General features: G+C 41.5%; 1 protein-coding gene across 5 annotated transcripts in view; it reads right to left on the bottom strand.

Annotated features, from left to right (window-relative positions):
- Nucleotides 1-3,661: 3,661 nt before the first annotated feature.
- The window catches only part of NUP54 (nucleoporin 54), a 43,137-nt gene continuing 21,097 nt past the window's right edge, over nt 3,662-25,701 (bottom strand). For 3 of the 5 annotated variants that reach the window (XM_040327534.1, XM_040327542.1, XM_040327559.1), the window contains 11 exons: nt 21,174-21,260; nt 19,963-20,106; nt 19,609-19,838; nt 18,381-18,568; nt 14,348-14,544; nt 13,289-13,343; nt 12,928-13,021; nt 12,739-12,846; nt 10,098-10,217; nt 6,497-6,607; nt 3,662-4,249 (listed from right to left, as the gene is read on the bottom strand). In XM_040327534.1, coding sequence (XP_040183468.1) covers nt 4,121-4,249; nt 6,497-6,607; nt 10,098-10,217; nt 12,739-12,846; nt 12,928-13,021; nt 13,289-13,343; nt 14,348-14,544; nt 18,381-18,568; nt 19,609-19,838; nt 19,963-20,106; nt 21,174-21,260 — 1,463 coding nt within the window. In that variant the 3' untranslated portion in view covers nt 3,662-4,120. The remainder of the gene's footprint in view (nt 4,250-6,496; nt 6,608-10,097; nt 10,218-12,738; nt 12,847-12,927; nt 13,022-13,288; nt 13,344-14,347; nt 14,545-18,380; nt 18,569-19,608; nt 19,839-19,962; nt 20,107-21,173; nt 21,261-25,701) is intronic. The other 2 variants (XM_040327550.1, XM_040327568.1) reach the window with 1 other exon arrangement.

Raw genomic sequence — 25,701 nt, 5'->3', positions numbered from 1 at the left:
CGGAAGTGTTTGTACCGTATTGATCTGTTCAGGATCTTTAGATTCAGAATCAACCGGTATTTGCCTGAAGGTTTTTTTACAAGAAATATATGGGAATAAAACCCCCGACCCTCCTGCTGTTTCGGGACCTGGACAATGACTTCTTGTTGAATCAGATCCTGTAAAAGGTTCATCATGGCCGAAGCCTTTTCTTGGTCTCTTGGAAGGGCTGTAATGTAAAACCTGCTTGGCGGACATTCCGAGAATTCCAGTTTGTAACCTTGTGAAATGATGTTCTTCACGAAAGGACTTGTGGATATTTGACTCCACTGAGGGAGAAAGGATGACAGTCTTCCCCCTACTGGAGTAGTTACGTCATTTGTCTTTAGGGTTTTGATCTGGAGGAGATCTGAAGAGAACCCCACCTCTTCCCCTACCCTTTTGAGGAATCCAACGTTTTTTGTTGACATCTTCTCTATTTTTGTAGGGTTGTTGAACAGCACGAAAATTCTTTTTAAACGTCTGTTTCTTCTTGGCTGGGAAAGCCTTCTTTTTATCGGCCGTTCTATCTAAGACTGTTTCCAGGTCTGGCCCAAAAAGAAAATCCCCTGAAAAAGGGATGCCACAAAGTTTAATCTTTGAGGCTGTATCCCCTGACCACGTTTTTAGCCAGACTGCACGCCTAGCTGAATTGACAAGTGCTGAGGATCTGGCTGCCATTTTAATTGATTCGGCTGATGCATCAGCCATGTATTTAATTGCATTAAGGATTAGAGGAAAGGAGTCTAAAAGGTCTTTCCTATGGGTGCCTGCTTCAATGTGGCCCTTCAGTTTCTCTACCCAGCATTCCAGGTTTCTTGCTACCACCGTGGAAGCCATGGCTGGTTTAAGGCTGGCGGATGCGGAGTCCCAAGCTTTTTTAAGGAGAGCATCTGCTCTTTTGTCCATCGCATCTTTCAAGACCCCCATGTCTTCAAAGGCCAGATCTGTCCTTCTAGAAACCTGTGAAAAGGCAGCATCCACTCTGGGTTTCTTATTCCAAACCTCAGTTTCTTTGTTTTCAAAGGGAAATCTTCTCTTAAGAGATTTAGGAAGGAAGGGACCTTTTTCCGGGTCTTTCCATTCTTTCTTAACTGTGTCAGATAACACTTTATGGACAGGAAAAACTCTATGTTTGGAGTCATCCATACCCTGGTACATTTTATCATGGACTGATAGTTGTACTCTTTCCTCCTGAATGTCAAGGGTAGTGTAGATTGCACCTAAAAGTTCATCCACATCCTCCAGGGATAATTTATATTTAGAGGTTCTGCCTGCATCCTCTTCTTCCTCTTCCTCAGAGTCTACAAGTGAGGGAAGAGTACTTGTCCCCTCATCCCCAGAGTCCACCACTACCGGCCTGGAGGTGGAAGCTCTTGGGCTTGCTGGTGGTTGCTGGGGCTCAGTATGGACCGCACTCTGCACTAGCATGGATTTCACTGAACTAAGTGAGTCCGAGAGTTCCTTGACAGATGAAAATAATTCTTTAATTTGTTGAGAAGATTCCTCTTCAACTAGGTCTTTAATACATGATCTACACATGGCTTTCTGCCAAGAGTCTCTCAAAGGGTTTTTACAGGAAGGACATTTCCTTTGGCTTGGTGGATTTGCTGGTTTAGATTTACTAGCAGTTTTCTCCTGAAACGAGAAATTAAACTGACTTAAATCAAAGCTCTCTTAGCTAAGCAAGGGAAACCACCACCGTGCTAATACCACCACCAGAGTGAAAAAATGTCCCCTTTAAGAAGAAAGATAGAACATAGCAACCACCAGAGTTTCTGCTAGATGGCCCAGCATAGGCTTCCATCAGAGCAGAGCAGGCTCCCATAAGGAGGAAAACAACCAAACACAATAGAAAGCCCATAAGGATAAGAATAAAGGCACCATTGTACCCCTCTTACCTGGGCCTGACCGGTGCTGACGGCGCCTGCATCCGCCATCGCTGTAACTCTTTCCTCCATTGCAGAGAGACAGCTGTAGAGGAAAACGCTGGGCTTTTGAATTTCCCGGGCTCCGCGTCATCAGTAGGAGCCGGAAACGGAAGCGCCGGTCAGAGAACCCGCCCTCCAGTCCCTGCGTTCCAGGCGCCAGGAGCCACGAGCGCCACGCCTCCACAGGAAACGCCGCGTCGCCGGCGTGACGTCACCCGCCAGACCGGGACCCGGAACCGACATGCAGGACATGTTTCTTGAAAGAAACGGTACCTGCCCGACCACCGGGGTCAAAACCTGCGGACTCCGGGCACCAGACGCAGCGTCCCCTATGGATCCTAAAGCTCCCGTGAGCAGGCGAGACCAGAGGACTCCGGAGCATCCACCCTTAAAGGTACAGCGGAGGAGCTGGGATGGTTCAGTCACCACCTTACAAAAAAGGTAAAACAATGAGGGAAAAGCCTGTCTCCAGCCTTGGAGAGAACGCAGCTCCCTGGCTCCAACCTGATGCTTCCACCATGGCGGAGGAAACACAATAACTGAAGCCATGGTGGAAGAGGAGGGATTTAAAGCCTGTGGGTGTTTCCTACAGAAGAGGCGGAGCTGCGCTCTCTCCAAGGTTGTCCTGAAAGGCGATTTGAGAAAAATTGTCTAAATAAATTAATACAGAAACCACACAAACCTGCAGCAGCCTCCAATATCCAAATGTTGCAGGCGACACCCTGGCTTTTCAGACAGGCAAATCCCCTAACATATACAGAAAATATTGGAGCTTGCCACCAACCCCCATATTTTTATATTGTCTCATCAATATATAGGGCTGCCTTGCTGGTCATTAGGAATGTGCACAATGTAGTAGAGGGGGGAGGGGCAGCTTTACTACAATCACTAACAGGAAGCTTAGCCCATCCTAAAAGCTGGAGATTCAGCTAAAGCAGTAGTGTTTAGAGGTTGCTGCATTTGTTATAGATATCTCTAGGTTTAAAAGCAGAAATGCATTACCCTATATCCCTGCATGATCTCCCTCACATCCAACCATAAATATCACTGGTCAAATGAATTTCAATAGCGTCAGAATAAACCAGGTCATGAGGTAGCTGGACATCAATGACAAAGCAAGTAAAGGAAATAGATTCCTGGCATCCAATCCATCCTCTATCCACTTAAAACTTCATCTAATTAAAGTGGGTGTAAACCCGATTCATGAAATCTGTGCTGGGCACATATATCTGTAGTGTTTTCTCATCTCTCTACAAAGCACCGAGTCCCATGTGTTTTCTTTTCTGCCCCATCACTCCGTTATCATGGGAGGTTGCTATAAATATATTAGCAGAGAGCTGCTCAAGTCAGCGCACAGCTCTGCAATTCTTTGCCTATGTGGAGTGGGGGTGTGCACCTTTCCTCCAATCAGCTGTCTTGGCTGTATGCCAATAATCCACTCCTACTGCTGAACAGGAAGAGAAAACATCTAACATTATGTAAGAATTCTAAAGAATATAGAAAGGGAAAGACAGCAGATATACATGTAAAAATTATGTAGGGAGATTTGTTTTATCCCTGTGTATCATCTGAGACGGTTGACTTCACTGGGCATATGCAAGGGTTTAAATCCACTTTAATACACAATAGAACACTAGAGAAAAACTCAATCACACAAATGCAATATTTGAAGAAAAAACGAACACACAAAAGATGACAAAACCATCCAAGAGTAAATAAGAAAAATATTTATTCATTCGTCATAGATCCTAATAAGATCCAATATTTAATATCAAGAATAAAAAAGCTGTGGTAATGGAAAGGAATTTTGCAGTGCTGAATGTTTCTTTTAGCATACCACTAGCTGCTGCATTTGTCACATTTTAATGTCACTGGTACTCCAATATGCTGCTGAAGTAGGTTTAAGTCAGTTGCCTTACAAGATGATCACATTGTTTAGGTTCCTTGCCTTTAATTGCAGTACATGCACTTAAATAATTCAGTGTTTGAACACTTGTCATTTTATCTGAAAAACAAATTTTCTGTTCTTAACTGTGAAAACAGAAGATAGAAAATGATTTACAAGTGTTTACAGTAACATTATATTGTAATCAGCCGGCCTGGAGCTGTTCAAATGTTTGCAATCCATACTGTGGCTGGAATCTAGGTGTTGTTTTTTTTTTTTTCACAAGTCAGCTGAACATTCCACCACGTATATGAACATTATCACTCAACCCTTGTTCAATAAGCTTGATGTCTTCCAGATCATCCTTGATGATACCAGTTATATGGCTCAGTCCTTCCTGCTGCTGTTTTAGGTGCTAAGAAAAAAAACAGGAGAAATTATGCATTGCAATTAACATATCATAAATCAAATCTCCCACTAATTTTACGATTATGTAAATACAGGTACCAATGATTTCACAACGAGAAAAAAAAAAAGAGAATTTTGACTTGCCAGTAAATTCCTCAGTACAGTACAGGAAGATAGGGCTTGTATTCATAGACCATAGGTTATATGCAGGCTACCTTCAAGTGATTGGACACTGGCAAAAAACTTGCAAGGGCCGAGTCTAGTGCACGCTCATTTATTCCCACCCACTTTGTGAGACTAGTTTTAATGCAAGCAATAAGGAGTCAGGGGATAGTAGTGAGGGAGGAAAAAAAAAAAAAGCACCATATTTAAAAATAAGTTGATATTGAACCAAACACATTACATACAATTAGAACAGGGAGTTACCACAAAGTGAATAACTCCCCCATTTTTTCAGCTATGTATTTGCATTGTGTGCGAAGCACTGTGGGTTGTCTATTAGTAGCCAGAAACTAGTCCCAAAATACAGGGACCCTTGTCTTGCCTTAATACTGCTGGGCCCATTAGGGGACCAGGCTTCACTTGTGAACGAGGGTATACCCCGAAAGTGTTTACAGGGTCTGGGAATCATAGTGGACCACAACCCTGGACCTGTATAGCAACCTGCACTTTTTGGCACTGGATCCTGTGTGAGGTGCTCACCTTGGTACAAACATTACAGACCAACTCCACACAGGTACAGTTCCCCAATGTCTAACACAAAGAATACCAATCCAGAAACTGCCATCAAGCCTAGGCAACAAGCAGTCAGATCTTGATAGAACCGTCAATAGAAAAAAATAAAATAAATGAAGGGCTAAAAAAGAAAAAAAATTCTGCAGAGATAAAAGGTCCATTACCCAAGTACAACTACCTAAGCAAAAACCAGGAGTTTCACGCCATGGGTGGGGTTACATGAGCATGCAGCATTCTAGCAAGTTTTATTGCCAGTGTCCAAATCGCCAGAAAGCAGTCTGCATATAACCCATGGTCTATGAACACAAGCCCTGAGTCCTGTACTATATTGTTAAGGTAATGGGATATTTGACTTGCCTGTAAAATAGTTTTCTTGAAGAATAACACAGGATTAGCCAGTCCTTAGGCTGTTTTCATACCGAGGCGCTATAGCACAAAAAAAAAAAAAGCACCTGCAAAGCACTCTGAAAGTGCCTCTCCTTTCACTGCAGTGTGAAAGCTTGAGGGCTTTCACACTGAAGCGGTGAGCTGGCAGGACGGTAAAAAAAAAAAGTCCTGCTAGACGCATCTTTGCACCGCTCCTAAAAGCGACCCTACCCATTGAAATCAATGGGCAGTGGCATCGAATCACCGCTTTGCGGGCAGTTTTAACCCTCTTGCCCGCTAGTGGGGGTTAAAAGCGCCCCACTAGAGCCAAAAAAAACATTGGTAAAAGCACATTACCGCCGACGCCTCAGTGTCAAAGCGAACTTAGATCATTAGGTTATTTCTCCAGTTTATTGGATACTGGCAAAAGCAAAGCTGAAAACGTTGCTCTTCATAACCCCATCCTACGCCTAAAATAATGCCCTATTTTTTTTTTGTGGGAGCAATTGTGTCCCATCATTGAGGTCAGTAGGGGGAATTGTGTTGTGCGCCATGAGTGTTATTAGGAGGAATTATGCCCCATTGCTAGCATTAGTGTATGAAATTGTGCCCCAAGCGCTGGGTAAAGGCAAGCAAAGGGCCGCAGTTTGGAAACCACTGTTCTAACTAGTCAATTCTGTGCTTTGTGTGATGTAGAAAAGCAAAGAAAAAAAAAAAAAAGAGGCAACGCTTTCTTTGGCTTGCCCAAGCAAAAGTAATTTAGATGTTCACACTGATGCAGTAACAATAACCATCTTTCATTTTCACTTATGTTGCATTCAAGGATCCTTCAATGGATTTTAATGGAAAATCAAACCACTCGGAACTGCAACATGCAGGACTGTTTCCAATGGGCAAGTTGAAAATTAAGAAAATTATTCAAAACTGAAGCAGACAAAATCTGGAGCTGCTGTGCATGGCAACCAACTTTTATCTTCAGCTTGTTCAGTTAAGCATGTAAAAAAAAAAAAAAAAAATATATATGATAAGCTGATTGGTTGCCATGTGCATTCGTTCAAGACCCACCCCAATGTAGTTTCTGCATTTGACCTTCATTTTCCTATGCAACAGTGCAAGCCCTAAATGTTTGGAAGGAAAAAAATAAATCTCTTACCTGCTTGATTTCTCTCAAGAGATCCGAGTCTACATAATAATTTTCTTCTGATCTCACTGCTCCAAAGTGGTTCTGCATTCTAATTTGTGACATTAGTTCATTAAGTCTACCCTAAAAAATAAAATGAAGCTGTGGTTACAGTATTAATATGCTGGGAAAAACAAACAGACCAGAAGACAGCATTAGCAGTGAATCAGACTAAAGTAGTATCCCGATGTACACCAGTACTGAGAGATGTGAAATGCCACTGCTGGCATTCTCCTACAAATGCTAGTTGCCTTGCTTCAGTACGAGTATACAGACCAAATATACACTTATTGGGGTTATTTTAAAAGATATGTAGCAGTATAATTTGTAGCCCAAATGTATGAACAAAAAGTAACTTGTTTGCAATCTCAAAAAAAAGTGTGATCACTCTATACACATTGAACGTTTTTTTTTTTTTTTGCACAGAGAATTTTTGCACATTCACTTTATTGGAAGTCCATGATTGTTATTTGCACTTTGTCATTTTGCACAATTTTCGAATTTTTTGATTAAATTAATTATTGATTTTTTTGCACAATTGCATTGTTTTGCACTTTATTCACACAGGATTATTTGCCATATTTCTCTATTTTATATATTAGATTTTTATGAAGTATAGTAAGCGCCGCATCTCCCCAATTTATATCATAGTCAAAGTCTACAATCAAGAGAAAAGACTTAACGGGAGCAAAAACAGAGGGTTCACCACAAAGTGCTAACCATTCAAAAGCCTGAAGACTAGAATAGCCAGATTAGACATTGCCAAATAAACATCTAAAAAAAGCCAGACCAGTTCTGGAAAAGCATTCTTTGGACAAATGAAACCAAGATTAATCTGTACCAGAATGACCGGAAGAAAAAATAAAGAAGTGTGGAGAGCGCTTGGATCAGCTCATGATCCAAAGTACACATCTGTAAAAACATGGTGGAGGCAGTGTAATGGCCTGGGCATGCATGGCTTCCTGTGGCACTGGGTCATTGGTGTTTATTGATGCGACAGAAGAGCCGGATGAATTCTGCAGTGTTTAGAAATATACTGTCAGCCCTGATTCAGCCAAATGCAGCAAAGTTGATCGTACAGATGGACAATCCAAAACAAACTGCAAAAAGCAACCCAAGAGCTTTTGAATGAAAAAAAAGTGGAATATTCTGCAATGGCTGTGTCAATCACCTGATCTCAACCCAATTTAGCATGCATTTTACTTTCTGAATGCAAAACTAAAGGCAGAAAGACCCACAAAACCGAAGACAGCTGCAGTTAAAGCCTGGAAAAGCATCAGAAAGGAGGAAACCCAGTCTTTGGTATTATCTATGGGTTCCTGACTTCAGACAGTCATTGCCAGTAAAGGATTCTCAACTATATATATATATATATATATATATATATATATATATATATATATATATATATATATATATATATATATATATGTGTGTGTGTGTGTGTGTGTGTATATGTGTATATGTGTATATGTGTATATGTGTATATGTGTATATGTGTATATGTGTATATGTGTATATATATATATATATATATATATATATATATATATAATCACACATACATATATTATATTACACACACATATTATACACACATACATAAAAAAATGTAGGATTATATTCACTTATCCAATTACATTTGAGCCCCTGAAAATAGGGGGGGGTGTTTAACAATGGTTGCAGTTCCTAAAATTTGTACTTAAAATTTATGTTCAACCCCTTGAATTAAAAGCTGAACGTCTGCACTTCAAATTCATTTGGATTGTTTTGCTTAAATTATATTCTGGTGGCACATAGAGCCAAAATAAAAATTGTGCCCGTGTCCAAAAATATATGGACATGTGTGTATACACACACACACACACACACACACACACACACTAAATTACTTCTGGGCCACATCCTGACTGATGGCAGCCCATTCTTGCATAATCAATGCTTGGGGGTTGTCCGAATTTGTTTTGTTTTTTGTTCACCCGCATCTTGAGGCTTGACCACAGGTTCTAAATGGGATTAAGGTCTGGGAGTTTCCTGGCCATGGACCCAAATTTTTTTTTGTTCTCCAAGTAACCTAGTTATCACTTTTGCCTTATGGCAAGGTGCTCCATCATGCTGGAAAAGGCATTGTTCTCCACCAAACTGTTCTTGGATGGTTGGGAAAAGTTGCTCTCCGAGGATGTTTTTGGACCATTCTTTTTTCATGGCTGTATTCTTAGGCAAAATAGTGAGTGAACCTACGCCATTGGCCGAGAAGCAACCCCACACATGAATGGTCTCAGGATGCTTTACTGTTGGAATCACACAGGATTGATGGTAGAGCTCAACTTTTCTTCTCTGGGCAAGGTTTTTTCCAGATGCCCCAAACAACCAGACAGGGGATTCAGAGAAAATCACTTTACCCTAGTCCTCAGCAGTCCAATGTCTGTACCTTTTGCAGAATATCAGTCTGCCCCTGATGTTTTTCCTGGAGAGAAGTGTCTTCTTTGCTGCCCTTCTTGACACCAGGCCATCCTCCAAAAGTCTTCGCCTCACTAAGCTTGCAGATGCGCCATTCCTGAGCAAGCTTTGCCCTGGTGGTGCCCCAATGCCGCAACTGAATCAACTGGAGGAGACGGGTCCTGGCACTTGCTGCACATTCTTGGGCATCCTGAAGCCTTCTTCACAGATGCAGTGGAAATGTTTATGGGAGCAAGTTAATTTTCATAGCAAAGAGGGACTTTGCAATTAATCTGATCACTAACATTCTGGAGTACGTGCATATTGCCATAAGAAAAACTAAGGCAGCAGACTTTGTGAAAATTTTCATTTTCAAAACTTTTGGGTGTGTGTGCTCCCTCTCCTGGCTAGAATTCTATTGGACTAATGTGAATACGCAGCCAGCAGGGGTAGTCATTCGCCACAGGACATAAATGGATGAGGCAGCTTTTGGAACTTTCTTAAAAAAAAAAAAACACTTTGGAGAGGGATCATTTAGGTCACAGAACAATCGTCCTGTGCTTGGGTAGTAGGTATAGGGAGCAAGAATGAGCTTAGGTGTGTTTGCAACTCCACGGGCCTGCCAGGAAGATGACACCCCGCAGCACTAATCACAGGTAGTAAGACTTGCGAACATACCCAAGCTCATTCTTGATGGGGGATGTATAGTGCACACACCTTTTCAATCCCTCCGGACAATGGGTATCCTTAGAACTGAAAAATATTTATAAAAAAAGGAGGGTGCACCGACCTAGTCCATTATGAAAATTAAATTTATTTAAAATAGCAACAGCAAAAAAATAAGAACCATCACCTGGTCTTCTGTCATCACCGGTTCTTTGCAACAGACCCAAGAGAGACTACTCGCATCTGTCTATGCTGATACAAGTCTATACATTACGTCTGTCTGTGAGTGCACTTAATCTTTAAGTTATTGAACCCAATGACAGTACTAGTACGGTGCAGTTCACGTTTATTTCAATTTTACTGAACTCGCCTTGCCTTAATCATATCAAGAAGCTATTAATATAAAGCAACTAAAAAAGAAAGTATACAATAAAAAAAATAAAAGTATAAAACTATCACAAAAATGTACCTTGAACTGTGTAGGAGCATTAAGTTCACTCTGGATGGTATCTAGCTGTACGCGCAGATGCTCCTCTTCGGCTTGAATTGCAAATCCACTCTTCCGCTGATTTTCTTGTTTTATTAAAACCTTTTGATAGTAAGAACATTCATTAGAAAGATATTTAGTTAATTCGCTGCTAAAGCAGTGACACCAATTAGTTGAATAAAAGCCGTATGCATCCTTGCCAGCCTCCTGAAGCTTAGAACAAGAAAATACACATTCGGTTACATTTTATTTTTTTAGGTTTTTGCAAGGTAACAGAACAAGTAGGAGCACTATACTTATATTACTACTAGGCATAACTGCCTGTAGACCTGGCACTAGTGGAGGAGCCTGGCAGATTAGAAGTACACTTAAGCCAGTGCAGATCAACAGTATTGATGGCTGAAGTTCAGTATTTTAGATAGACACTCACTACCTACTAATCACTGCTCTGGATCAAGCAGGCAGCCAGTGAAGTCAGAAGTCCCACATGCTTGGGTCATTAGTAGGCTTGCCGAGTTTGGGTGAGATATATGTAGATATTCGCCAGCACACCAAGGATCGTCAATTTCGTAAAAAAAAACTTTTTTTTATTTAAGAAAGCTCACATCACAAAACAATGTAGTGCAACTTTTTGGAGCCACGCATACCCCTTTGTCAGGCATGCTATAAGACATGCCGGATAAAGGGGTCCTACGTGGCTCAAACGTTGCACTACATCATTTTGTGATGTCAGCTTTCTTGATTAAAAAAACTTTTAGATGAAATGGATGTTTTTTTGGTGTTCCGGCCAATATCTACATATCGTACAGGTTCCAGTATTCAGCTGGCGGTTGCTACAGCATCAAGTACCATAAAAGCTCATTCCAGGAATGTGTGCAATGGTAATATGGACTGTGGGTGTGATATCAGGGGTCTAACAGACCTCTGAAGTTTCATCTTTGAAACAGAGAAATGAGATTGAGGACACAGCCCACAATCTCCATTTCTGCAGCCTCAGCTGCACAGAATGAATGGACAGAAATAGCTCCATACAGAGCTGTCTGTTGATTCACAAACTGAGGCTTAGTAAACAGTTTACTATGCCTCAGTTATAAATGAACTGGGTCAGCGATCCCTGCAGATCACTGACTACTCATTAAGACAAGGGAGGAGCTGGTAAATAACACATTTACTGGCACCTTCCCCACTAGCTATCCAGAAAACATACCCTGCAGCAGCCGGAAAGGAGAGGAGGGGGGAACCCGGCAGCACTGTGGGGGATGAGGATGGCCAAAGAGTACACAGGAGCTTGGGGCAACAGGTGGAGGATAGCGCAGGTGGGGTGGCATATAGAGGAACTGTTCCCCATGATTTTCCTCCTGCAGCCTTTCAGCTGCTGCAGGAGGAAAATTAAGGGGATTGGTTCCTCTATATGCCACCCTTCCTATCCAGGTGTACAGGGGGCTGCACAAGAACCCTGGAGCATGCAATTGTGCCCCCGGCAACTCCTGTACATACACCCCTGCTGGTGGTATGGGATGAATGGCAGTGGCGGAGGGAGGGATGAGCATCAGTGGGGGGGGGGGGGGGAGGGGGAATGAGTGTGAGTGGTGGTGGGGGGGTGAATGTCATACGGATGAGTGTCAGTGGTGAGGGTGTGGTGGGGGGGTGGGATGGAATCAGCGGTGGTGGGGACTGACTGGGTACATTGGCAGCGCTGGGTGCCAGGATAAGAGACACTTACTTGCTGTCAGTGTCCACTCAGTTTCCCCTGCATTGCTCAGTGTCTCTCTCGGCGCCACGTATCTACTCTTCATACAGCGGCCGCAGTTCCTCCCCCACCTTCTCTCAATTGGTGTCAGCAATGTCCTCCCTACATTCTCCGTCTCTGGATAGGCGGTGCGGTCCACAGTCTCAGCGCTGCCTCTGTATTCTCTCTCTTCCTTCAGAGGACGAAAGCCCCCCTTCCCGGCGGCAGAACGAACCAACACACACAGTGACAGGACAGTCAGATGGGCCCCTCACACGGGCGGGCAGACCCCTCAAACTGTCGAACGGGCGGCCCCCCTGAATTGGCGGAACTACAGGGCCTAGTCTGCGACCCTGATAATTCCATCACTGGCATACGTTTAACTCCACTTTAAAGTGGATCAAAAGCCTTGGTGTTTTTGCTTTCATGAAGGTAAAACACCACCTCACCATTTCCCTCCGTCTACCCCCAAGCCCCCATGCCCCACTCCCCCCCCCCCCCCCAAAAAAAACTTGCCTGACTCAGTGAGCTATCTAGCATTGTGCCCGGCTGCAGTTTTCTCACCCCTTTCTTCCCCTTCTCACAGGGACTCAAGCAAGCAGCAGGGGCCATTGTCTACACACACAGCGTGGAGGAGCCTGGAGCACTCTTAGGGGACCCGAGAGGAGGCTGCTCTGTGCAAATCCATTGCACAGAGCAGGCGAGCATGACGTTTGTTATATTAAGAGAACATTTTTTTTAGTTTTTTCAAAGTCCAAACTGCCTGGGACCCATAGTATACAGTAGAAAAGGCACTTCTAGCATTAAACCTACATCCTGACAATCCAGAGATTAGATCATCATGAAGTTCTCCGAATAACAAGGCTTTCTTGTTCTAAAAGAAAGTAAGTATACCTGAAGAACTCTGTGGGAAAGCTCTAGTAATTTCCTTTTGTACTGTGCAAGCTTAGCCACTGTTGTCGCCTGATTTTTTTGCAGTTCGCTTATGTCATCAGAGATCATCTGAAAACAGAGACACATACACACTTAATTATTATATAAATGATCCCTCTTTAAAGTGGAGAAACATGAAATTAAGCTTACATCTAGCCTACTCTGGTGTAGTTTTGTCATCTGATCTTGAACTTTAAGTCTTCTAAGTAGCTCTTTGAAGCCAACCATTGCAACAGGGATCAGCCTGAAAAAAAGAGAAAATGCTGACACATGAAAATTAAAGGTTTTCTTTGCATTTCCTAAAATACTCATACACATAGTCCAACTTTGCTTATGTTATCTGACACAGTCCAGCGGGAATTAAAAGAAATAAAATAAAAAAACATTTGACACCCCAGCCTCATAACTCAGTGGCCTTACTATTGTATGCAACAACCTAGATATGTGATATTTTCTGTCCACAAATGCAATATCTGTGGCCTGAAAGCAACCTTTAATGGAAAGTACTCACCTCTCCGAATCAGGGTTGTCCATTTTTGCCTGTTCCCAGATATTGCGATCCACACCTTGAAAGGAAACAAAAAAAAAAAATCAGTCGCTTGGGGCACAGCCATGTAAAAAGACCACTTCAAAACATTCCCCTTTCAAATCTTTTAGGTAGTAAACTGCAAAAAAAAAAATATATTCTCCCTGCAATGTTAGAGTATAATGTGGTGGTATGCATTGCATACTAGCACATTATGCAAGACTTACCTGAAAACAAAGCCCTCCAGTGAAGCACTGTCACAGCTCCCGGGGTGCCATCTTCACCTGGTCCTTCCGGGCTCGCAGGCTGCGGCCATTTAACTGGCCGAGCCGGGATACATCACTCCCGCGGCACAGCACTCTATGGATGGCATGTCATCCATTGGCAGCGCATTGCAAAAGTAAATATCTGCTAAATGGTGCATGTTTAGGAGAGATTTACTCTACCTACAGTTAAGCTTTACTGTAGCCTTACCTTAAGCATAAATCATTACAAGGGTACCACTTTAAATATAAATACGAGCACAGTTTCTAGTAAATTTCCCACATTGTTGGTACATTTGGTTCTTGTCCAATGTGTCCATGGCCTTCCTTTATAAAACATTCTATTGATTTCCTGGCATAGATTAGTGATTTTGATATAAAATCAGCAAAAAGCATGCAAGATATCAGTGGCATAGGCAATCAGCAAGGTGGAAATTTTTGTCTACGTTCACCTATGCAGCCACTTACACCCACACCACACTAGCACAGGCAACTCCCATAAATCAGCCCACAAGATGACTGCTGGCTGAGGGGTCTTGGCAGGGTTCATCTACATCAGAAAGAAGACACCGTGTCCTGCTGACACCCTACATCAGCAGCCATAACTCCATTATTGATACCCTCACCGGTTCATTTCAAGAAGAACAAATGCAGAGTTTACAGTTCGAATTCCCGTCACTAAGTTAGAGCCCTGTTAGGGAACAAACCCACAAAAGGAACAGGATGCCACAGATTTCCAAATATACACGGCAACACTAAACACTGGCACAGGAGGCTTTACCTGCAGGAGGGTTCTGCAGCAGCTGCTTTATTTGTGCTGGGGACAGCTCTATTCTGGCCATGGTTAATGCGACTCCCAGCTGCTGAAAATTGGCTTTTACATTGGCTTGCTCAAAGTAGGCTTGTAAAGAACTGGACGGGACTCTTCTGGAAGTTCCATTTGGTGAGCGCTCCACAACATATATGACAACTTCTGTTCTAGTAGGACAAAACCATTGAAATGCATTAAGCTCTATGGACTAAACTTTTTTTTTTAAATTCTATATTTTATTGTTTTTTAATCGATTTTATACAACACATACTTCAATTGCATACGTATCACATATATAACATATCACAAATCGATTCTGCAATAAAAAGGAATTTACAGAGCATTTCAGTTCCAAAATGTTTCCTTTTCTAGATATACTGATGGTATAGATAATCTTCATTGTCCTTCCTATTTATCAAGCCGGCACAACAAAAACACAAAAACAGAAAACCAAAAACAAATAAAAATAAAAAACAGAGAAAAATATATAAAAAAAAAAATATTCCTCTATTCCGCCTCCGCCAGTGCACAGCCATATTCTCTAGAGCAGACATACACTGACCATGTTGACCATTTTTTATTAAACTTCTCTTCTCTGCCTTGAATAGTAGCACTACCTCTTTCCATAGTATATATTTCAGTTATTTTTTTAAGCCACTGCGAGACAGAGGGAGATGATTCCCGCTTCCAGAGAGCTGATACACATGACTTGGCTGCATTCAGAAGGTGAACGGTCATCGAATTACTATATTTACGCCTAGAAAGCTCTGAAAAGATGGAGCAAGTATCTGGCTGGTTCAGAACCCAGGTCCTGACCTGTTGGCTGTCTTATCATATCTCAGACCTTGGCCCAGAATGCCTGCAGTTTTTGACACAACCAAAAAATATGGAGCATATTGCCCTCTGCCACACCACAACGCCAACACATATTCGTCCTTTCCAAATAAATTTTATGCAACATTGATGGGACTCTATACCAACGTGTGAGAATTTTATAACACAGCTCTTGGTACTTAGTAGCCATTGAGTGATGAGCAAAGTGTAAAATATATCTCCGCTGCTCTTCAGGCAATGTAATGTCTAAATCTCTTTCCCATTTCTGAAGGAATCCCGGGGCAAAACCCTCTCACGATTGTACTAACAGTTTATACATCTCAGATACCCCATGTGCTGAGGGAGCTTTTACCAAGTATACATTTTCCACGGGCGTATTTGGACGATCTAACTACTCCTTACGAAGAAGGGAACTGAGAAAGTGAGTAAGTTGCTGCATCCGCCATGGATCCAGTGGTGGATTAAACATCAATTGAATTTCCGCCCTAGTCTTCAGCCTATATTCTATGACTAAACTTAATCTACCTTTTTTTTTTTTTTTTTAAACACACAGCTTGCACACATTGTATTTTAAGAAATAGAAATTTTGCCTGGCAGCTGAAAACTGCAAAATAAAAAACGTGGGGCAATTCCTGAACTGAAGAGTAGAAACCCTGCAACTTGCCACAGGGAAATGACAGCCTGGTCCAGAAGGGCTGCTAGAACTGTGTGCCGACAGAGGTTGGCAGAAATAAATCAGTTTGGGGGGTGGGGGTTGAATGCATTGGAGATGCAGGCTGTCAACCTTGGAAAGTCATGGCAAACCCTCATGCTGAAGACGACTTTTTTGAGGGACTTGCAAGTGGTCTAGGTGCCAAGCATGGATTTGGCAACGAGGCCGTAAAAAAAAAAAAAAAAAAAAAAAAAAAAAAAAATGCAAACTAGGATTCTTGACTTACAAATAAACAGTTTTCCTTAACACGTTTTCTGTAAATTATAACTATCAGGTTATTTTCAGCTACCTTTAATGGCAACAAGGCAGGCTGCAGGGACACTGCGCTATAAAAACACCTTCCAGTACTAGTAGCTGCAGTTTTGTAGCAAGAAATAGGGGAGAGCCTAAGAACATAGTGGAGGGTCCTGTCTGCTTTACTGGAAAGTCAAATATCCTATTTTCCTGACCATACAGTATATAGGTCTCTTTAAATCTTTACAACTAGGATTTCCAAAGACAGTTCAAGAGAGGGGCAATGCAGCCAACAATGACAAATGGACAAACAAAAAGGTCAGGAAGGGCTCAGACTCAGAGCCGCTTTAGGACTTTACTTCCAAAAACTGGCATCAGTAGTGATGAACAACCTAGAACTAAAAATCTGAGATACCTGATACAGATAAGCTCATGAAGTACTAACAGTCCTGGAAGAATATGCTTTAACAGGGAAACAAGGAACCCCAACCTTCAGACACTAGAGCTTGATTAAAATTTGGCTGATGCACCGAGCACTTGAGAGAAATAGGAACCCTCAGGAAGTACACAGATTGAATCCAATTTTCTAATATTGGCAGAGACATGAACTCTCACTACGCACACCACATACAGACTGTAGAGAGATTTCCTTAGGATGCAGAACATAAAAGGAAGGACAATATACTGATTAAAGGCGGAAAGCAGAAACCCCCTTCGAGAGACAAGAAGGCTAGGTTCACACTTACACTGCTCTTGCAAGACTGCGCGGGGGTGCCATTCATTCTGGATCTCAGCGTGACGGGCACTCATGGGTGCGGGAACCGCAGGGAAACTGCATGACCACAAAGACCATGCAGTTTTCATGAGGTCGCCTTTTTTTTTTTTTTAAAGGTGCATGCACCTTTGTGTGTTTCACATGGCACAGCAGCCCATTTAAATGAATAGGCTGCCATGCCCAAGCAAACTCAGGCCAGACAGCCTGCACCGAGACTTATGCTTTAAGACAACCCTGTCCTTGTGCAACACGAAGAACTGCTACTATAAAATAAAGGTCACCAATTCATACTCTACTACCAACAGAGGTGATAGCCACAAGAAAGGCCAGTTACTAGTAGGTTCAGACAAGGGAATATCCCCGATATGGTTTTCTCAGCTCTGTAAAAGCTGCCATTTAAACTTAATGAGATCCCAAGGGGATACAGAGGAATGAGATCCCAAGAGGATACAGAGGAATGAATAGAAGAGGTGTGTGTTACTCCCTGAACAAAGGCTTTTACTAAAGAGTGAGACTGAAATTCTCAGAAATAAAGTGGCTAAATGGTACTCAAGTAAATTTTTGTCCAGACCAGACTAGAGAAAGTACAGGATACAGTCCACAAAACTTTAGGATAAAAGTTTGACTAGCACCAAGCAAAGCAGGTCCTCCAGGTGATGGTAGACTTTTTAAGAAGGTGGCTCCTAGACATTAAGAGGGTAGGGATGACAGAATTATAAAGTCCCCTTTTCTTTAGGACCGTGGCTTCAAACAGCCATGCTGTTAAGGCCAGCAACTGAGACGCAGGATGGAATGATGACCCTTGGGACAGGAGGTCCAGACAACATGGAAGAACCTATGGAGTGTCTGCAAGGAGCTTCAGTATGTCAGAACACCACGTTCTCCAAAGTCATTTTGGTGCAAGAGGATCAACCAGGTGGCCAGTATGCAAGGAAAAATATAGAAGGACAGAATTGCATTGCTGGGAATGAACTAATCACACAGTCACCAAAGCACTCACTGCTAGGACCTGGTGACAAAACCGTTCAGTTTACTGTTCTGTTGGATCTGAACGCAAGAAGGTCCACATGTGGTGTTCTCCCACCCGTGGTAAAGGGCTTCAAAGACTTATGAGGGAATGAGCTCTCCATCCAGAACAGGAAAAAAAAAAGCCAACCAATTTTTCACGCCTGGGGTGTGGAAGGCAGACAAAGCTGAAAAGCAAAGTTCTGCCCAAGAGAGGATCAAGTCTGTCTCTTAGAGCAATGCAATTTTATGTGCAGTATAACCTTGCCAGTCAAGACTTCCTGTGTCCCTTAATGGACACATCCACTGCATGCAATACTATAGAGGTTTGGTAGCATCTATGAATATATATGCATCCTTTATACAGTATTTAGCTGTAATTAAAAATGGAATTGTTAACTACTAGAATACTACATGAACATTTAATTATCATGGGTACTTACTGGTCATCAGGCACAGTTCTGACTCCCTCCACATTAACAGTGAGTGTCTGGTGACCTCCTAGGACTTTGTGCAACGATTCCACTAACTGTTGTTGCTGGGCTCGAATGTCTGCTTCCTTTTTGTTAAACACCAGCTCCACAAGACCATCTTCATCCTTGTTATTGGCTATACAACTATAACCAATAGCCTAAAATTACATTTTAAAGAAAAAATTAAAAAATTAAATTAAAATATATATATATATATATATATATATATATATATATATATATATATATATATATATATATATATATATATATATATATATATATATATATATATATATATATATATATATATATATATATATATATATATATATATATATATATATATATATATATATATATATATATATATATATATATATATATATATATATATATATATATATATATATATATATATATATATATATATATATATATATAAAGAAATCTGCATCGTCGACCCACAAGTGTTCCTCCCCACACTCCATTGGCAGAGCGGTGCTTGCATGAGCCGTGACGAGTGTGTGAAACTGACCTGAGAAAGGAGCTGTCAGAATTCAGCATTGATGTTGGGGGGAGGGCGGGACCCAGTAGTGATCAAAAACAAGCCAATGGGATGGAAACTGGGTGGGTGGCTATGTGTATGTGGCCCGTCCCCTTTAAGCAGCCCAATCATTGGCTGGTGTTTGATAGCTGCTGGGTCCCGCCCACCCTGACATCACTGCTGAATTTTAACAGCTGAGCTGTGCAAGAGGGGGCATGTTCCTACTGATTTGGAACTCAAGCTAGGAATGCATGCAAGTCTTGTAAATATAAGAAGACGTCATGAATGACACCGATGCACAAGCTCACATACTGAGCAGCACGACTGACCTAGCGGGGTGCATAATACACAGGAGCATGTGAAGTCAGAAACAATATTTCACCCTGCACACCACAAACAATATTCCTTCCTCTGAGGGCATTTCAAGTGTATAAAAACACAAAGCAAGGACCAAATATCAAGGTAAGCTTTATGTTGGTTGATCCCTTTCTTGATTATGAATGGCTAGGAGATGTAAACATTTTCAGTTCACTTTGTTTGCTTGGTGCAATAGTTTATTTTTTACTTTAAGTAATAAAAGGGAGAGCAGAGATTTTTCCCATCTATAAAAAAAATAAAATAAACAGTATAATGCAAATGCCTGTATGTTACCTTAAACCGGCAAAAATGGTTTTCCTGCGTGAATTCCACAGGGGGTATATTACTGTTGAAGTAACCTTTTCCTGTTCCCCATAAGGCCTGAAGTTGGTTCCATTTTGCCAAGATGGCATCTCTTTCATCACCAAGTAATGTTGGCGCATTTAGGGCACTTGCTGCATTGTACAGCTGATTTGACTGAATCAAGTTTTGTGCTGGCTGTCCAAAAAGTCCACCTCCAAGAACTGGAAAGAAATTCCAAATACAGAGTAATGTGATTAAACCATATAAAGAGCTGATCGATTTATAGGTCAAATCACTCAAGCTGACATACACCAAAAAGCATCACATGCAGAGGTGTTCACTAACCATTCTGTTGTTGCTGCTGCTGCGGTTGAGTATTGAAACCAGTCAAACCAAAACCAGTTGAAATACCAGTGCCTAGACCAGTGTTCGTTCCTGCTCCAAAAGTGCCAAATCCAAATCCTTTGTTTTGATTGCTTCCAAACAGACCTAAAGGGTACGTGAATAACCAACAATGAAACAGAAAAAAAAAAAAAAAAAAAAAATGTACCCAAGAGTAAAGGAATTAAATGTCATATACAAACATGCACAATTTCTACATGAAAGCATGAATGCAAACATACAACATACAACAATAAACAGCCTCATCAGTTTGCAACCATGATTAAAAGGTGGTAACACAAAGGGGGTTATTTACTCAAAGGCAAATCCACTTTGCACTGCAAAGTGCACTTGGAAGTGCAGTCGCTGTAAATCCGAGGGGAACACGCAAGGAAAATAAAAACAGCATTTTAGCTTGCACACGATTGGATGATAAAATCAGCAGAGCTTCTCCTCACTTCAGATCTACCCCTCAGATTTACAGCGACTGCACTTCCAAGTGCACTTATAGTGCAAAGTGGATTTGCTTTTAGTAAATAAACCCCAATGTCTTTTTTAGTATGAGGAAGACGGCACAGACTGCGAACTTAAAAGCTGGCTTATCTTTGAATTGCTCTAGAAGTTAGAGGGAACCCCTCCTAAGTGAGGAAATCCATTGTCACCAGAAATAGTGCCCCCCTTGTGTATGTATATATATATATATATATATATATATATATATATATATATATATATATATATATATATATATATATATATATATATATATATATATAAAAAATTGTCATGTTCACACCTCCTATCTTTGCCCGCAGCCTTCTAGGACACGTCACAGGTCCTAGAAGACTGCGGGACCATTCAAAGCTTAGCGTGGCTGGCACAAGCCCAGTGGGAATCCTGCTGTGAAGCCAAAAGACTTCACAGGCAGGTTTTCCTTAGTTACGATGCTAGAGACCCAAAGCCCAGTAAATAACAGGCTCGAGTAAGGACTTAATAAAGAGCCCTAATATTTGATTTTGTAATCACATGATGGTGGGAGGCAGAAGATTTTTTTTTTTTCCCCCCATCCTAGGGACAGCTTATCACATTACATTTTGGCACTTTGCAGAGGAACTTTTTATTCTGAGCATCCACTCTGACTGGCGGTAGGTTACAATGAATCTCTATGTTCTTACCTGTTGTGCCAGTGTTAGTAGGGGCTGAGAAACTAAAACCGGTGCCAGCAGCAGTAGTAGATGTGGTTCCAAAACCACCAAAACCACCTGAATAGGAAGAGGGAATTATTAAGTATGACAGAAGGTAGATTTATCAAGCGTTTTGAACAAATGAATAAAGGTCTCAACAAAAAACACTGAAAAACGCACAAAGCCAAACAAGGATCAATTAGGAGAATATAAGGTGTCAGGAAAAGTATACAGATGTAACAAGATGCAATACAATACTAACATAAGAATGTAACATGCACACACATACATATTTTTAGCCTTGCCAAAGTCAAGTTATACATACACCAAAGCTTTTGTCTATTATAGCATAAAAATATCTGGCAACATTCACACATTTGACAGGAAACCCCCCCCAGGTACTTCTTTCCTAGGAAATCCTAGTCTAACCTGACAGGTACTAATCTTTCCCTACCATTTGCTCTACTCAAGTAAATCATATACATTCATATTAAAACAAAATTATATGCAATACGTTCATGCTCTCAGAAATAATTAAATTAACAAAAAAAAAAAAAAAGGACATTTCCAAGAAAAGCTTATAGGCTCCATCGATTTAAAAACCCTCCCTATAGCATTACATAGGTGGCCCCTCAGCTCATTCACAACATAATCTGCAAAGCTTGGCAGAAAGATGTTAAAAGCAACCTGGGCATAATTATATGAAAAATCATTTCACCTTATCCTAGACCCTCCAACAACTATACATTTACCTTTCAGATCTGTTACCACTGTTGCGAAAATGCCAGCTACTTCCACATATGCAGTGGAAGCACTTGGACCTTGGGTGGCTAATGGCCAACCTCTTGCCATATTGGATGGGGCATGTCAACAATTTATGGTGACCCTTGCAGGTATAGCTGCAGGGACTAGAATGGCAGCAAAGCAGAGGTAAAAGTATAGGCACCAAAGCATGCTTGGAACAAGATGGGGATTATTTTTTTTTTCTTGTCTGGTTTAATCTTTGAATTTATTGCATTTCAGGGTTCAGGGTAAATGTATAAAGTTATACGCAGAGAAAGGCACTTTAATGACAGGAACTCCACCTGCTCTTAGTGAGAGCAAAAACGTTTGCTTTGCCAGTGAAAGTGTCACTCTTAACGCAACATCCCACAACCCCTGAATGGCAAAATCAGTGTTTGTGTTGAACCACCTACATACAGTGGACATAAAAAGTCTACACACCCCTGTTAAAATGTCAGGTTTCTGTGATGTAAAAATATGACAACGATATATAGTTTCAGAACTTTTTCCACCTTTAATGTGACCTATAAACTGTACAAAATCAGTAAAAACAACAAACTAAAATCTTTTAGGTGGAGGGAAGCAAAATTAAAAAAATAAAATAATATGGTTGCATAAGTGTGCACCCTCTTAACTAATACTTTGTTGAAGTACCTTTTGATTTGTTTTACAGCACTCAGTCTTTTGGAGTATGAGTCTATCAGCATGGCACATCTTGACTTGGCAATATTTGCCCACTCTTTGCAAAAACACTCAATTGCGAGGGCATCTCCTGTGCACAGTCCTCTCCAGATCACCCCACAGATTTTCAAAATCGGATTCAGGTCTGAGCTCTGGCTGGGCCATGCCAAAATGTTAATCTTCTGGTGAAGTCATTCCTTTGTTGATTTTGGTTTATGCTTTGGGTTGTTGTCATGCCGAAAAATGAATTTCCTCTTCAGGATTCTGATAGAAAGCTGAACACAAAGGTTTTGTGCAAATATTGACTGGTATTATGAACTGTTCATAATTCCCTCTACCGTGACCAAGACCCCTGTTCCAGTTGAAGAAAAAAAGCCCCAAAGCATGATGGTGCCACCACCATGTTTCATTGTGGGTATGGTGTTCTTTTGGCGAGGTGCAGTGTTTTTTGCACCGAACATATCTTTTGGAACTATAGCCAAAAACTTCAACCTTGGTTTCATCAGACCAGAACATATTTTCCCACATGCTTTTGGAAGACTTCAAATGCCCCCCCCCCCCCCCCAACATTTAACCGGGCTTTGACATTTTTCTTCGTAAGAAAAGGCTTCCATCCTGCCACTCTACCCCATAGCCTAGACATACAAGGACTAGGGGAGGTTGTTGTCACATGTACCACACAGCCAATACTAGCCAGATATTCCTGCAGCTCCTTTAATGTTGCTGTAGGCTTCTTGGCAGCCTTCTTGACCAGTTTTCTTCTTGTCTTTTCATCAATTTTGGAGTGACGTCCAGTTCTTGGTAATGTCACTGTTGTGCCAAATTTTCTCCACTTGATGACTGTCTTCACTGTGTTCCATGGTATATCTAATGCCTTGGAAATTCTTTTGTATCCTTCTCCTGGCTGATACCCTTTAACAAGGAGATCCCTCTTATGCTTTGGAAGCTCTGTGGACCATGACTTTTTGCTGCAGGATACGACTAAGAAAATGCCAGAAAAGACCTAGAGAACAGCTAAACTTTATTTGGGGTTAATCAGAGGCAATTTAAAATGATGGCAGGTGTGTACCGACTCCTATTTAACACAAGTTTGAATGTGATTGCTTAATTCTGGACACGGCTACATCCCCAGTTATAAGAGGGCCATACACACTTATGCATTCACATTATTTTTTATCTTCCTCTCCACCCCCCAAAATATGTTTGATTTTTAACCGAGTTGTACAGTTTATGGGTCATATTAAAAAGGTGGAAACAGATCTGAAATTATTTTTGTCTTTTTTACATCACATCCCCATTCTGCCTCTGAGGAGCGATCGCAGGTGGCCGGCGGACATCATGGCCGCTGGACCTGTGCAGCAGCTCCCCGGCCCACAGTTTCTCGCACACGAAACAAGGTACAGGTAAGTCGTTTTGCGCAATAGGGTTGCCCTATTTAAGGTGGGTGGCCCTTAAAGCGGAATTCCACCCAAAAATTGAACTTCCATTTTTGGAACCCTCCCCACCTCCAGTGTCACATTTGGCACCTTTCAGGGGGGAGGGGGTGCAGATACCTGTATAATACAGACATTTGCACCCACTTCCAGGAGAGACTCTCATGGGAGTCACTGCCCCCCGCTGCCTTCTGGAAAACACTGGTCAAAGGAGACAGCGGGGACCACTGGGGACAAGCTGCACTACTCGCGCATATGCAGTAGGGAACCGGGTAGTGAAGCCGCAAGGCTTCTCTTCCTGATAACCTCACCAAGGATGGCGGCAGGGGCAGCAGAGAGACGACTGATTGCTTGTCTTCTGCTGTCGACATCGCAGGTGCGCTGGACAGGCAAGTGTCCATTAAAAGTCAGCAGCTGCAGTATTTGTAGCTGCTGGCTTTTAATTTTTTTTTTTTCACGGGTCCTCAGCTTTAAGTGGTTAATGGTTGCATTTCAGAAAATCTCTGGTTTATTGACATTTCAAAAGGACTCCAATTTGAGGCAAGGATTGTGCCTGGACCTCTCGTCTTTAAGTCAATTAAAAAAACGGATGTCAGTCTTTATAGCCTAACATTTTACAACAGCCTTTACCACCCAAGTATGTAAAAACAACTAGTGTATTTTTTTATATATACATTTTTCGTGTCTCCTTGTAATTTGTATATAAAAAAAAAAAAAATGTAGGTTTCAGAACCACTTCCAGAAATCTATAAAGCCTAAAGGATGTCACAAAACCAAAGTTTCTGGATACTTCCTTATACAAATCTTATGAAAATGTTGAGGGAGCCAAAACATTTTTGTTTTCTGTTTCATCTAAACAGAGTAGGTTTTACAACTGAGCTGTTACATGCATGCCCAGCTTAAGACATAGAAACATGCAATGTCAATGATGATCTACCCAGAGAGGAAAAATATATACATTTATTGACATGCAAAGAAATCAGTTAAGAGCATCACACTTTAAAAACTGCTCATGGAACATGCTTAAAAACAGAGTGAGGAGGAAAGAGCTGCACGATTAATCGTTAAAGAATTGAGATTGCGATTCTATCGCCATCACGATCTTAACATAGCATTTTCCCAATTTAGCTCAGAGAGTTCTCTGCTGGCATCTCTTAAAAAAAAAAAAACCCACACACCTGCCTCGTTTAGCTTAGGCAGGGATAAAGAGAAACAAACATTGTAACAATTGAGTTCTTTAGTTCAAAGGAATGAAAGATTAAAGTGGGAGTTTACCCTAAAAAAACATTTTTTAACCTTAGATTGATGCTCATTTTGTCTAGGGGAATCGGCTATTTTTTTTTAAATCGAAGCAGTACTTAACGTTTTAGAGAGCGATCTTCTCCGCCGCTTCCGGGTATGGTCTTCGGGACTGGGCGTTCCTATTTTGATTCAGACGGTCGCATCCATCGCATCACGAGTAGCCGAAAGAAGCCGAACGTCGGTGCGGCTCTATACGGCACCTGCGCACCGACGTTCGGCTACTTTCGGAAAATCGTGACGCGATGGATGCGACCGTCGGAAGACTGTCAATCAAAATAGGAAAGCCCAGTCCCGCAGCCCATACCCGGAAACGGCGGAGA

Source organism: Rana temporaria, chromosome 1 (genome assembly GCF_905171775.1).
Source record: "Rana temporaria chromosome 1, aRanTem1.1, whole genome shotgun sequence".
Taxonomy (NCBI): domain Eukaryota; kingdom Metazoa; phylum Chordata; class Amphibia; order Anura; family Ranidae; genus Rana; species Rana temporaria.
The sequence above is the reverse complement of the archived record's forward strand: the minus strand, read 5'-3'. Positions and strand labels throughout refer to the sequence as shown.